The sequence below is a fragment of the Syngnathus leptorhynchus genome, chromosome 3 (genome assembly GCF_054491065.1).
Source record: "Syngnathus leptorhynchus isolate UIUO chromosome 3, UIUO_Slep, whole genome shotgun sequence".
Taxonomy (NCBI): Eukaryota; Metazoa; Chordata; class Actinopteri; order Syngnathiformes; family Syngnathidae; genus Syngnathus; species Syngnathus leptorhynchus.
Window position 1 is genome coordinate 4,796,487 of NC_141197.1, and position 15,998 is coordinate 4,812,484.

General features: G+C 43.1%; 1 protein-coding gene across 8 annotated transcripts in view; it reads left to right on the forward strand.

Moving 5' to 3' along the window:
- The window catches only part of nadsyn1 (NAD synthetase 1), a 104,611-nt gene that overhangs the window by 19,922 nt on the left and 68,691 nt on the right, over positions 1–15,998 (forward strand). For 5 of the 8 annotated variants that reach the window (XM_085908422.1, XM_085908421.1, XM_085908423.1 and 2 more), the window contains one exon: positions 14,788–14,904. In XM_085908422.1, coding sequence (XP_085764548.1) covers positions 14,788–14,904 — 117 coding nt within the window. Of the gene's footprint in view, positions 1–14,787; positions 14,905–15,998 lie in introns of those variants that run through there. The other 3 variants (XM_085908427.1, XM_085908428.1, XM_085908426.1) reach the window with 3 other exon arrangements.

The window sequence follows — 15,998 nt, forward strand, 5'->3', positions numbered from 1 at the left end:
ACGTTCCAAAAATTCACGGCATGACTGCTAGTATTTCATTTGTTCATAACATTTACCGTTTTTGCATAATTAGCAAATTTGTGCCTTAAAATCCCCCATTCATTCTTAATGGCGCATTAGACACGAGCGACGTTCAGGAGTGAGTTCAAATTTTGACATCTGACAACTTTTTTCATGATTTCTTTCCTTAACTCGTTTATTTAACTCTTTTATTTTTTATTTATTTATTTTTCATTCATTCATTTAGTTATTCATTTAATTTTAAGTTAAAAACATCATTTTACCGTTTTAACGGCATTCACCATTTTTATTTCTTGTTTAATACCATCATTTCACCGCACCAACACTAAGTCGCTGTTTAGCTCAGTAAGAATACAATGGCGTTTGGAACACGAGCCACTTCCGCGAGGGAGTTCGATCCCGGTTGGCGATAATTTTTTTATTCTTTAATTTTTCATTCATTCAATTTTAACACATTTTAACAATTATTTTCATCATCATCATCAATGCCGTGCCATTTTTATTTTATTTAATCATCATCATCAATTTACCATTTTTATGTCATTTAATCATCATTTCGAGTCCCACAATAGTGTGAAGTGCCTTCGCCTTCACACGCAATTTCTCCAGAAATTGCCAATTCTAGTTGTGTGAAGGCGAAGGCCTTCACACATATGTTATTCTACTCCATTCACTTTATTATTATTATTATTATTATTATTCTTCTTCTATTTTATTCTCCGCGATTTCTGTCCTTCTACTTCTTCCACACAATTCAACCCATTCACTCCATTCCACTTTTCACTCATTCCAACTATTCCCGAGATGAGCGCTTCCATTTTTGGTATTCCGAAAATTCTCCGATTCCGCAAAATTCCCAAATTCCCGACAAATTTTTCCCCATTCATTCTCAATGGCACATTCAACGTTTCACATTCACGTCATTCCAGTTTCAAATTCACGTCATTCAGCACATTCACATCACATTGGGAAAGATTCTCAACATTCCCCAAATTCCCACTTCCCCAAAATTCCGCCAAATTCCCAAAAAATTCCCCAAAATTCCGTTTTTCACCTCTAAATTCCACGTTTTTCAACCCATTCAACCCATTCCAGTTTTCAACTCTTCATATTCTTCCACGCAATTCCCCAAATTCCCACTTCCCAAAAATTCTGCATTTTCAAATTTGAAATTCCACCAAATTCCACCAAATTCCCCAAAATTCCGTTTTTCACCTCTAGTTTCCACATTATTCAACCGATTCAACCCATTCCAGCTTTCAACTCTTCATATTCTTCCACGCTATTCCCCAAATTCCCACTTCCCAAAAATTCCGCGTTTTCAAATTTGAAATTCCACCAAATTCCACCAAATTCCACCAAATTCCCCAAAATTCCGTTTTTCACCTCAAAATTCTACGTTTCTCGAGAAATTCAACTCATTCCAAAATCATTCCACAGTATTCCCCAAAAAAAAAATTCAGCTTTTCGCCTTCACACGCAATTTCTCCAGAAATTGCAAATTCTAGTTATTATTATTAAACAATTTATTCCTCCCACTTTTTTGACACCTAACTACTCCCACATGCTTTAACCGATTCACCCCATTCCAACTTTCACACGTTCCAAAAATTCACGGCATGACTGCTAGTATTTCATTTGTTCATAACATTTACCGTTTTTGCATAATTAGCAAATTTGTGCCTTAAAATCCCCCATTCATTCTTAATGGCGCATTAGACACGAGCGACGTTCAGGAGTGAGTTCAAATTTTGACATCTGACAACTTTTTTCATGATTTATTTCCTTAACTCGTTTATTTAACTCTTTTATTTTTTATTTATTTATTTTCCATTCATTCATTTAGTTATTCATTTAATTTTAAGTTAAAAACATCATTTTACCGAATGATGATTTTTATTTCTTGTTTAATATCATCATCCCACCACAGCAACACTAAGCCGCTGTTTAGCTCAGTAAGAAGAGACTGGAATTTAGAGCACAAGCGCTGTTCCCGTGCGAGTTCGAATCCCGCTTGACCAATATTTTTTTTTCATTCATTCAATTTTAACACATCACTTTAATAATTATTTTCATCATCATCATTAATTTACCATTTTTATTTTATTTAATCATCATCAATTTACCATTTTTATGTCATTTAATCATCATTTCGAGTCCCACAATAGTGTGAAGTGCCTTCGCCTTCACACGCAATTTCTCCAGAAATTGCCAATTCTAGTTATTATTATTATTATTTTTTTATAAAAAAACGGTAGAGACACTATGAGAATAATTCAGTCTACGGCTAACCCTAATCTAAGCACGAGTTAATTTGAGCAAAGTATTTGTTTTTTCAAGTGGTAATTGGCAAAATTATTAATAGCTTTTGAACAGTATTTGTTTTGGGCATGGGTGACATGGCCCAGGGCAGCATTTCTTTCTATGACACGTGGGGGCAGACCCCCCCCCCCCCCCCCCCCAAAAAAAATATTTTGCACCACAGAGCAGTTTTCGACTATTTGTCATATCACTGTAACAATTTAGCGCCCCCTTCAGCTGCAGGCTTGGTGGACTAACCAGAGGCGAGTGAGGAGTTTTCGGGCGTAACAAGTCAGCATCATGGTAAGCCAGTCAGTGTTTTATACTGAGAAAAGAGGCAAAAATGGAGAGTTAGGGGCTAGCTGATGAAACGTTAGAATTGTCAAGATGGTGATATAAACATTATAACCTACTTGGCGGATTTCCCGGATGTTGTGAGTGAACGCTGGCGCGAATTGCAGCCGCTGCTCTCCGGACATTTGTGTGTTGCTGATGAGCGTTTTCCTGCCCCTGCATCAATCTTCCAACAACCTTGCTGTGATTTTCATGCTCTGGTGGACTATCCTGTCCGCCATGATCTATCCAGCATCATTCATGTTCCAGTACACGAAGACGGAGCTTCTCCAACTCCGGCGCTGCCGGTATGCTCCCCCACCAGTGCTGCAGTGTTTCCCGAACATTGCTCGACTTCACCATCGCAGATACGTTCATCGTGGCTCTGGACGCAACTACTACATCGACGACTCTACTTCCATAAACACCATCTGGTCCTCCACTCGCCGCCATCCACCGAAAAACACAAAAAGGAAGGTCGATCACGGCGTATTAGCTAGCCTAGCTAGGTCAGCTAATTTTTTTAAATTCCAATCTACACTTTGACGTCAAAATGGGACTACTCAACATCCGTTCCCTCACGAGCAAGGGTCAACTGCTACAGGACCTTCTCCTCGACTACAAGTATGACTTTTTGTGTTTAACAGAAACTTGGCAACATCCTGATGACCTTTCTCAATTAAATGAAGCAAGTCCGCCCGGGTTTGTTTACACCTGCAAGCCACGTCTCACTGGTCGAGGTGGAGGTCTTGCGATATTTCATCGTGAGTCCTGGAAGGTTTCATCTGTTTTAGTGCCAGAGTCCAGTTCCTTCGAATCTGTGGCTTTACAGCTGAATGGTCCCACACCAACTATTTTAGTTAATATCTACCGTCCACCCAAACCAAATAAGGATTTTCTTGATGATTTCTCACCCACATCTGCTTACTCTCACCCGACATCATTCTGCTGGGTGATTTAAATATTCACATGGACAACACCAACAGCTCTCCTACTAAGGATTTTATTTTTTGCCTGGACAGTTTCGGACTTAAGCAGCACATCGACTTTCCCACCCACACTAAAGGCCAATGTTTTAGATCTGGTCTGCTGCTCTGGTGTCACTCCTTTTAACTGCTTTGCTGTTGATCTGGGAACAGGCTTCTCTGATCATTTGCTAATTTCTTTTAATCTTAAACTCCCATTGTCAAATCAAAGTGCCCCGTGTTATATCCTTCCGTGACATCAAAAACATAAATTTAGCAGATTTCACAACAGCCATTGAATGTCTACCCACCACCACCCTCGCATACACCCCGGATCAACTGGTTTTTAATTATAACAATGGACTCCAAACTTTGCTGAACTTATTTGCCCCCCTCAAAACCCGGACAGTTTCTTTTACCCACTCTGCTCCCTGGTTCTCTCATCATTTGCGCCAACTGAGAGCTAAAGGACGACAGCTGGAGCGTTTTTCTAGGAAAACTGGTCTCATTATCCACAAACAGTTATTTCTCACGAACATTCTCAAATATAAGGATGCAATTTCCTCCGCCAGATCACAATATTTTGCAGAGAAAATTACAGCCGTGCGGGCAACACCAGAGCTGTGTTCGCCATGATTAATGATTCAACCCACCCCCGTGACTCCCTCCCCCCACATTTTTACTCTTCCGACTACTGTAACACCCTGGTGTCCTTTTTTGATAATAAAATAGCCTCCATCTGTTCGGGATGTTTTGACTCTAACTTATTTTGCAAGAACCACACGGGAGACAGTATCCCCTTTGAACACTTGCAAGTGGAGAATTTGTTTGTTATTGTAGATACAGCAATGTCCGAACAAAGTCTGCCGTTGCATTCATGCAAGAGAGTATTTATTGAGAGAAGAAGGGTGGGGGTGAGACTGGCCAAGGTGGGGGTGACAATTTACATGTGTGGTGGCCAAGGTGGGGGTGACAATTTACATGTGTAGTGGTCACCTCAGCAAATGGTTAACCACTTCAGAGGGTCCCAGTTTATTGTTTTACGAGGTCGTGGAAATAAAACCTAGTGGAGCCTTCCAGATGACTAACTAAACAACACACCATTTGGAAAGTGTCAACAACTGAATGGTTAAACTTTTCAGAGTCAAGGAAAGGTAAAAGGTTAAAACAAAGTTCATCATTCTAGTCTACATCCCAACATAATCATACGATCAAGATAGTTCATAAACCCTAACACCATCCACCAGCAACTGATCCCTCACTCGTCTAGCCATCCATTTCCTTTCTTTCCCCACCCAAGCCCCCCCCCCCTCTCCTTCCTGCTTCCAACTTCCCTCTGCTTCTTACCTTTCTAATTTCATCCGGAATTCAAAGCCATCTTTGAACTTCAAAGACAGTTCCAAGTCATGTATTCTTGACCCCATGCCTTCCTCCTTGGTCATAGCCTCTCACCCTTCTCTGCTGCCCTTGATCACTGCCATCATTCATTCTTCCCTCACCTCTGGCTCTGTCCCTTTACCTTTCAAATCTGCCGCTGTTACACCAACCCTTAAGAAACGCGGCTCAGACCCAAACACCCTCAGTAACCTCCGCCCCATCTCTAACCTACCATTTCTCTCCAAAATACTCGAAAAAGTTGTGGCATCACAAATCCACACTCACCTCTCTAGTAATAATTTATATGAACAGTTCCAATCCGGTTTCTGTCCCCGTCACAGTACAGAGACATTGCAAAAATTGCAAACAATCTTCTTCTTGCCGCCGACTCTGGTCTTTTATCAATTCTCATTCTCCTTGACTTAAGCGCAGCCTTCGACACCATCTCTCACTGTATCCTCCTTGACCGGCTAGCTTCTATTGGATTGTCAGGCACACCCCTGCAGTGGTTCCATTCATATCTCTCCGGCCGCTCGCAATTTGTCCAGTTAAAATCGTTTACTTCACACCCCTCCCCCCTGTCCTCTGGTGTTCCCCAGGGCTCTGTCCTTGGTCCAATTTTAATCACCATTTACCTCCTTCCTCTTGGTTTGATTTTCCGAAAACACAACATCAACTTTCATTGCCACGCGGACGACACCCAGCTCTACGTCTCCTCCAAACACCCCTACACTTTCCCACCCTCCTCCCTCACTGCATGCCTTCAAGAAATTAAATCTTGGTTCACCTCAAACTTCCTCAAACTCAACTGTGACAAATCTGAGGTAATCCTCATTGGTTCCAAATCATCCCTCAACAAACAACCCCGTCTTATGCTCATCATAGACAACTCCTTGGTTTCCTCCTCCCCTCAGGCTCAGAGTCTGGGTGTCGTCCTTGACAGCACCCTATCATTTTGCACCCACATCAATAACGTCATCCGTTCGTCCTACTTCCACATCCGTAAAATCAACCGCCTCCATCCATCACTCACTCCGAACAGCACTGCTATCCTGGTCCACTCCCTCGTTACCTCCCGTCTGGATTATTGCAACTCCATCCTTGTTGGCCTCCCTCACAAACTGCAATTGGTTCAAAATGCTGCTTCCCGCATCATCGCCAGAACGCCTGTCCATCATCACATCACTCCTGTTCTGCTCCAACTTCACTGGCTTCTAATTAAACACCGTATTAACTATAAAATCCTCCTCTACACATTTAAGGCTATCCATAACCTCGCCCCGTCATACGTGACTGACCTCCTCCACATTAACATTCCCACCCGGTCTCTTAGGTCTGCATCTTCTATTACCCTCACCGTCCCCGCATTCCATCTGTCCACTATGGGAGCTGGAGCCTTCACCTGCTCTGCCGCTCATCTCTGGAACTCTCTCCCCACTGACATTTGAAACATCGACTGCATTCTACAGTTTGCATCCCACCTAAAAACCCACCTTTTTAAGCAAGCATATACTTGAACCCCCCATTCTGCTGCAGATGTTTCCTTACTTTTATGCTGTTTTTATATTTGATTGTGTATATTATTTTATCTTTGAAAGGCGTTCTTGAGTGCCTTGAAAGGCGCCTTACAAATAAAATGTATTATTATTATTATTATTTCAAATTCATTGAGGTTAAAGGCAAAAACCTGCATGTGTTGTTTTTTTTTTAAAACTAATATTAACAAAATTTTACCCGCTAACAAGTTACTTTTATTCAGAATTTCAATTACCATACTAATAACTAATATATAGTAATAATATAATAACTCTGGCGGCTCGGTGGCGCACTGGGTAGCACGTCCGCCTCACAGTTAGGAGGGTGCGGGTTCGATTCCACCTCCGGCCCTCCCTGTGTGGAGTTTGCATGTTCTCCCCGAGCCCGCGTGGGTTTTCTCCGGGCACTCCAGTTTCCTCCCACATCCCAAAAAAAAAAAAAAACAATAAAAAAAAAACATGCTTGGTAGGTATGAATGCGAGTGCGGATGGTTGTTCGTCTCTCTGTGCCCTGCGATTGGCTGGCAACCAGTTCAGGGTGTCCCCCGCCTACTGCCCGATGACGGCTGGGATAGGCTCCAGCACGCCCGCGACCCCCGTGGGGACTAAGCGGTTCAGAAAATGGATGGAATATAATAACTCAGTTACTTATTTGAATGAGTAGTCCGTTCCCAACACAGTAAATTGAGGCTAATAATGATTTGTGATATAGCCTACCGTCAAAGATTCAAGAGTTTTTATTCGCCATGTTTGAGCGTGCCAAACAAGGAATTTTACTTCGGTACATCACAGCCTCTGTTCAACATTTAGGTGACTAACAACACTTTGGACATGTGAAAAATGACAAATATTCTCAAACATCTCTGTCTCTGTGTCTGCTGGTTTTGGCGTACAGATCTCTATAACGCCGTCTGCAGGGAAGTAGTTCAAACAGACTGCAATATGTTTAAATACATTATTATACACTGCTCAAAAAAATTAAAGGAACACTTTGAAAACACATCAGATTTCAATGGTGGAAAAAAAAAAGTTGGTTATCTATACTGATATGGACAGTTTAATGTCTCAGGAACAAAAGGATGCCACATCTTTTGATGGAAATAAACGTTTTCAGCCTACAGAGGGCTCAGTATATAGACACACACCCCAAAAATCAAAGTGAAAAAATGATGTGGCAGGCTCGTCCATTTTGCCTAAATTCAATTTCTGCAATTCAAAACTCTTTTCAATAGCTTGTGTGGCCCCCACATGCTTGTATGCATGCTTGAGGTCGCGGCATGCTCCTAATGAGATGACGGATGGTGTCTTGTGGGATGTCCTCCGAGAACTGTCTAAGGGCATCAGTGAGCTCCTGCAAAGTCTAACGAGCAACCTGGCGGGGTCTGATGGACCAAAACATTATGTCCCAAAGGTGTTCTATCGGGTTTAGATCAGGTGATCGTGAGGGCCATTCAATTGTGTCAATTCCTTCATCCTCCAGATACTGTCTGCATACTCTTGCCACATGAGGCCGGGAATGTCGTGGATCAAGAGGAACCCAGAACCTACTGCACCAACGTAGGTAGGGTCTGACCATGGGTGCAAGGATTTCATCCGATACCTAATGGCAGTCAGACTGCCGTTTTTTAGCCTGTAGAGGTCTGTTCGTCCCTCCATGGAAATGCCTCCCCAGACCATCACTGACCCACCACCGAACCGGTCATGCTGAATGATGTTGCAGGCAGCATAGCGCTCTCCTTGGCTTCTCCAGACCCTTTCACGTCTATCACAGGTGCTCAGAGTAAACCTGCTCTCATCTGTGAAAAGCACAGGGCACCTGTGGCGGACTTGCCAATTCTGGTGTTCTATAGCAAATGCCAATCGAGCTCCACAGTGCTGAGTAGTGAGCATAGGGCACACTACAGGACGTCGTGCCCTGAGGCCACCCTCGTGAAGTCTGTTTCTGACTGTTTGGGCAAAAACATTAACACCAGTCGCCTGCTGAAGGTCATTCTGTAGGGCTGGGGCAGTGCTCAACCTGTTCCTCCTTGCACAAAGCAGCAGATATCGGTCCTGCTGATGGGATGAAGACAGTGCGGCTCTGTGCAGCTCTCCTAGAGTAACTTCCTGTCTCCTGGAATCTCCTCCGTGCTCTGGAGATTGTACTGGGAGACACATCAAGTCTTCTTGCAACAGCATGCATGGATGTGTCATCCTGGAGGAGTTGGACAACTCAGGAGGGTTAAGAAATCGCCTCATGCTTCCAGTCGTGATAATGACTCTTGCTAAAGCCAACACTTGTGGAAAAACAGTTAAAAAGGATCAAGAGGGAGGAGCTTGAAATGGCCTCCACCTGCAAAACTAGTCCTGTTTTGGGGACCATCTCGTTGTTGCCCCTCTAGTGTACCTGTTGTTAATTCCATCAACACCAATGCAGCTGAAAGTGATTAACAACCCCCTCTGCTACGTGCCTTTTCAAAACCTTATCAGAAAAGTGTAATTGAATTCATGCCATACCCTGATAAAAAACTGTTCCTTTAATTTTTTTGAGCAGTGTATTTTAAACACTTTTTAAAACATTTTAAAGTGTAACAGTTCCTCTCTGCTCTTGCGTGCTGGCCGACTGACGCGCCCCCGCGGGAGCGCATCCGCACAAGACTTTTATAATTTAATTTTTATACACTCTATTGTACTTTTAAATATGTTATTGTATTTTAAACACTTTTTAAAGCATTCTAAAATGTTATGGCTCCTCTGCTCTTGCGTGCTGGCCGACTGGTGCGCCTTTTGCGAGCGCATCCGCACAAGACTTATAATTTTATTTTTATGTCAATCTGTTGTACTTTTAATTACATTATTGTATTTTAAACACTTTTAAAAACATTTTGAATTGTCACGCCTCCTCTCTGCTCTTGCGTGCTAACCGACTGATACGCCCCCGTGGCCCAGTGCGAGCTCATCCGCACAAGACTTATAATTTTACTTTGATTGATACTTAATTGTATTTTTAAACATTTAAACATTTTAAAGTGTAAATGTGTCACGGCTCCGCTTTGCTCTTGCGGTGCTGACCGGCTGACGCACCCCAGCAGCCCAGCGCGAGGGCATCCACACATTGCTCAGAGGCACACCCTGCACTTAGTGCTCATTGTTGCCGTTGTCGAACTGAACGGCAGTGCTTTTTTCCTGCGTACGCTCACTGCCGTTATCCCGACTGTTTCTGCACGGTGGTGCATTTTTCCTTCGTGCATGGCTGTGTCACGTCTCCGCTCTTGCCCTGTTGGCCTATGGCATCACGCGCCCTCCGCGCTAGACCTCTGAGGCACGCGTTGCCAATACGGAACTGAGGACGGGAAACCAGGACGATCCGATCGGGAATGACAAGTAGACACGCAGTTCTACTCCGCTTGGCAATCAACGAGCGGAGACGTGACGTATTGCAGTGCAAGTCTGAGGTGCTGCTGATATGCTGACGCAGACGAAGTGAATAAAGTGCGGGAGGCTGAGATAAAGTGTAGTTAGAACTGCTAAGCCTAGCAGTGCCCAGGACATAGATTAAAATGTACCCATTGGCCATTAGTCTCATACAGGCAAACAAAACTAAAAGAATAGGATTAAAAAAAAAAAAAAAAAAGCTCTTGGTGACTTTGTTGCCGAAAAATTTCTCCAAGTGACGCCGCAAAAAGACGAAGCATTCAGGGGAGTCGCTGATGGTGTAGGGGTGCACTTGCCTGGTTTGTGTGCTTCAGTGTATATGATGTTGTGAATGTGTGTGGCAGACTTAAAAAAAAAAATAATAATAAATCCGCGATGCACTAAATCTACCCGCAATATTTGTTTAAAAAACAAATTAATCCACGATAGAGCGAGGTAGCAAGGGATTACTGTGTGTATATATGTATATATGTATATGTGTGTGTATGTACAGTGGGCCAAAAATGTATTTAGTCAGCCACCAATTGTGCAAGTTCTCCATCTCACTGCTCTCGAGGAAATCTGCATGAAGGAATGGGCAGAAATACCAGCAACGGTGTGTGAAAACCTTGTGATGACTTACAGAAACCGTTTGACCTCTGTAATGTGTGTGTGTGTGTGTGTGTGTGTGTGTGTGTGTGTGTGTGTGTGTGTGTGTGTGTGTGTGTGTGTGTGTGTGTGTGTGTGTGTGTGTGTGTGTGTGTGTGTGTGTGTGTGTGTGTGTGTGTGTGTGTGTGTGTGTGTGTGTGGGTAGGTAGGTAGGTAGGTAGGTAGGTAGGTAGGTAGGTAGGTAGGTAGGTAGGTAGCATATATAAGGAAGCGAAAAAGACCAACTGGCTACTGGACTTCCTCAGGTGGTACGTGTTGGCGACATTATATCAAGCAGCATCACGCTAAGCACGGGGGCCCCCCCAAGGCTGCGTGCTGAGTCTGCTGCTCTTCACCCTGCTGACACATGACTGCACTGCAACCTACAGCAACAACCGCATGCTGAAATTTGCTGACGACACAACTCTGGTGGGTCTCATCACCAAGGGCGACGAGAATCAATACAGGTCGGAGGTTGACCTTCTGGCCACATGGTGCAGGGACAACAACCTGCTGCTGAACATCAGCAAGACCAAGGAGATTGTTGTTGACTTCCGGAAGGGTCACACCCAACACCTGCCACTGACCATCGACGGTGCTGTGGTGGAGAGAGTGAGCAGCACCAGATTCCTGAGGGTGCACATCAGTGAAGACCTCTCCTGGACCACCAACACTCCATCACTGGCGAAGAAAGCTCAGTGCCGCCTGTACTTCCTGCGGAAACTCAGGCGAGCAGGTGCTTCACCAGCCATCATGACCACATTCTACCGTGGCACCATTAAGAGCGTCCTCTCCAGTTGTATCGCTGTGTGGGGTGGTAGCTGCACTGAATACAACATGAAGGCCCTGCAGCGCATAGTGAACACGGCTGGTAGGATTATTGGTGCTTCACTCCCCTCCCTGAAGGACATTTACACCTCCCATCCCACCCGCAAGGCCACCACGATTGTGTGTGATGTGAGTCTTCCCGCTCACACTTTGTTTGATCTGTTGCCCTCTGGGAAGAGGTGCAGGAGCCTGCGCTCTTGCACCACCAGACTAACCAACAGCTTCATCCTCTAGGCTGTTAGGATCCTGAACTCTCTCCCCGCTCCACCCTAGGCTGCATAACGTCCTGACTTTTTGGGGCACGTTGGCTGCCTTGCACTACTCTCGCGCTATATTCTGGCTGTCTGCTGTATGCACACTTGCTCCATTTTTGCTCCTTTTATTTATTTATTTATTTATTTATTTATTATTTATTCATTCATTGCTCTTGTTTATTCATTGTGTGTGCCTTCTTGTTTTTACTTCTTGTGTTGTTTTCTTGGATGTTTTGTAATATGTCTTGTCCCCGTGGGATAGTTGAAAACGCAATTTCGATCTCTTTGTGTGTCTTGGCATGTGAAGAAATTGACAATAAAGCAGACTTTGATATATATGTATATGTGTGTATCAGTGACGTGCGGTCAGAGGAGGCAAGCGAGGCCATGCCTCTCCTGCCATGATGAAAAAGGGAAAAACAAATTTAGTTGTTTTATTATAAAGTCATTTTCCTTTTAATTTCAGTAGTTTTGTATCATTTTGAACCAAATTTGCTGAATTTTTAATAGTTATTTTAAAACCAAAGACGATTCGCTCGGAGGAGCCAACTTCCTGCCTTGCCTCCTCGAAGGATTGCGTAATCACACGGCTACCAATGCTGACAGGCTATGCAGTTAGACTGAACTGCTGTCTGTCTCTATGTTGCTGTTAAAGTGTTCAAAAACTAGGGGTGGGAATCTTGAGGCACCTCACGATTCGATTACGATTCAGAGGGTACGATTTGATTATAAAACGATTATTGATGCATTTTTAATTTATGTATATGATGCACTTTTTCCACATTTCTTTTTGTCTCACTGAATGAGCATTCATCACTTGCAGTTCAAAAAACACTGCATTTATAATAAGAAACAAAGAGTTGAATTAATTTCCATTATATTTTATTAACCTTTATTGAAATACCCATTGGAATGGAAATGCATGAACATTTGAACTCTAGTGTACAGCTCAAGGTGTTTTTTGTGTTTCATGTGTTACAAATAAAACAAAAGTGCTCTCAGGCTTAAATGAGCTACTACTTCAGTACCAACAGCTCAAAACAGTAAACAAAAAACTCAACTCTCATTTTGTATCAGCAGCTTAAAAGTACATTCAATTTTTAATCAAATAAATGGTAGCATTTTGTAGAAAAATATTGTTTTTAACCACTCAAAAGTGCTCTCAGGCTTAAATGAAAGACAATGTGTACTACTACTTCAGTACAAACGGCTCATAAAAGTGCTTTTCTACTTTTTAAATTGTGTAAACATGAACGTGTTTCCCTGAGGTACGAATAAAAAAAACTCAAGTCCATTTGCATCCAAACCTCAACAATATGTATGATAGGTCAAGTGTGCTAGTGAGAAAATTTCATGTTCTTGTATAAGAACAGGAGTTGATCCACATGTTCAGATGAGTGTGCTGCATTGTGCAGTGATGATGTCTCCTGCAGTCGAATAAACTCGTTCTGCAGCAACACTGGTTCCTGGAATACACAGGTACCTCTTGGCAAGCCTGGAAATAAGAGGAAATGTACTGCATTCCTTGCCCACCAGTCAAGAGGGTCCTCAGAGAAACGGAGAGCTGGAGTACTAGTACAGTACTTGGCTACATGTGGCTTCTGGTTGAGTGCACGCTGGCGCGACTAGCTGCTGCTGCTCTCCGGTTGTTTTTAAAGTTTTTATGATGACCCGCATTGCTTGCAGCACACCACCTACTCCTGGTGAAAGTGGTACTGTTGCTCCTCCAACTTCGTTTTCATCGTTCTACTCCCCCGCCTGTACTGCACCTCTTCTCGGACATCGCTCGCCTTCCTCCCGGAAGTCGGAGATACATCCACCGTGGAGCCGGACGGAGTTATAACATCAATGATTCCACTTCCATACACTCCATCTGGTCCTCGGTCTGCCGCCAGCGTCCGAATAACACCCGCAGGAAGGTGGATCACTGCGCGTTAGCCAGCATAGCCAGGTTGGCTAACATTACCTTCTCCAACCAGCACTCCAACGTCAATTTTGGATTACTTAACATCCGCTCCTTTTCTGGCAAGGACAACTGTTTCAAGACCTCCTCCTTGACATGGCAAATTCTTGACAACTACTCTCAGTTGAATGAAAGTGCACCACCTGGGTTTGTCAACACCAGCAAATCTCGTTTTTCCGGGAAAGGAGGAGGTGTCGCGATAATCCACCGCAAGACTTGGAAAGTCTCACATGTTGCGTTGCCATTGTCTCAGACGCTCGAGGCTGTGGCTCTCCAACTCAATGGGCCTACACCTACTGTTTTAGTGAAGATTTACCGGCCACCTAAACCAAACAAGGATTTTATTGATATAAAAAAAAAAATATATATATATATATATATATATATATATATATATATATATATATATATATATGTCTTATATCAGATATTGCACGTCGGACTCGTCGTCACATATAAGTCGCTCCTGAGTATAAGTCTCCCCCCACCCAAACTTTGAAGAAAAACGCGACTTATAGTCCAAAAAATACGGTATATAAAACAGAGTTCAATGCCATTGAAAGCACTACAACTTCTCATAAAGTTCTTGAATGTGCTCATATTATTGCTTTTTAATGAAAAAGGGCGAGCGGGGTTGCGCATCATGCGGATGATCTTGACTGAAAGATCATCACGCTTTCTTCCTCCTACCACATGTCGCATTTTGATGACACACGTGTCATGCAACAGTGGCTGTGGTTGCCAAACAATTTTTCTCCCACTTAATTAAGCCTTGTTTACAGGATTTTTTTGGTAGTCTGCGAAGAGAATACCTGGGACTTAGTCTCACGAAGAATAAACTTGGGACGGAAATGAACTGCCCTTCAAAAACCATTCACTGGCCCCAGAATCAGCCGTTCACAAAAACATTCAACCAAAAATGTGCTTTGTTGAATTCACATTCGTCCAATATATGAATGAGTTTATGAATGTTTGTTCATTGAACTCGTTCAGGTACAACACTGTACCTCATATCGCACAGCTCTAATTACTGTACATTCCTGTATCAAAGTAACAGTGTTTGATGTTCTTGACATGAAATGTCTCAGACACAATGTAGATTTTATTTTTTGCACTACCTTTCTTTTCCTATTGGCTGATACTTTTCTTATAATTCTTAATTTTTTTAGTGGGTATGGCTGCGCGGACCATTTTCATGAATCGGATACATTGCTCCACTGTTTTGAAGTTCTCAAGAAGCTTCTAGAATCTCCCATTACCCAAGACATTATTTGTGACGTGGGAATGTAAGTATTGACTGTAAAAGAAATGCTGAAATCAAGAAATAAAAGGACTAGTCCTCACGTTCCAGACATGATTGCTATGATAAACTGTGGGGCAACATTTTGACACTATTCTGTTAATCATGGTCTATTTCTCATGATGTGCTTGGTTTTCAGGTTTTTATTTAACAAATTGATATTATGCTTAAATTTGTGATACTTTTTCAGGCTTTTCAGGTGCTAGTTCAGCGGTCAGGTTTTGCCACACAGCTGATGGAACAAATAGTGAAGCAAAAATTAAAATGAAACACCTCGAAATATTTTTGAATTTTCTTAACAACATAAACATTGACTCATCTCACCCCCATGCCGTCTACATAAGTCTTAAGGCCTACTTAGTATATTCACACAGGCATAAGCCCCTCAGACGTCACTGCATCAATGCAGCACGCAGTTTACTGAGAGGCATAGTGACTCCAGCGTGTCCCCGGTCATCCTTTGGACCTGCCTCTGGTGGAAAATGCCCGGAACACCTAACCAAGGAAGCGTCCAGGAGGCATCCAATTCAGATGTCCGAGCCACCTCGTCTGACTCATTTCAATGCAGAGGCTTGAGTCAGAGTCCCTTGTGAATGACTGAGCTTCTCACCCTTTCTCTCAGTTAGCGATTGGACACCCTGCGGGCGATACTCATTTTGGCCGCTTGTATTAGGGATCTTGTTTTTACATAGGTTAAGGAAGAAAAATAAATCAAGCGGGAAATCAAGAGCCTTTTGATTCAGCTCCTTCACTACGACAGAGTCTGCGTCACAGCAGGTGCTGCACTAATCCGCCTGTCGATCTTACGCTCCGTCTTGCCCTCACTTGTGAAAAAGACCCCAAGATACTTTAACTCATCTACTTAGGGCAAGATCTCATCCCCGACCTGGAGAGGGCATTTTCCACTTTTCCGACTGAGGATCATGGTCTCAGATTTGGAGGTGCTGATTTTCATTCCATCCCCGTTACAACCTTTTGCAAACAGCTCCAGTGAAAGTTGTAAATCTCGAGTTGAAGAAGCCAACAATAACACATCATCAGTAAAATGGAGAGATGCGATGCTAAGGTTACCAAACCAGA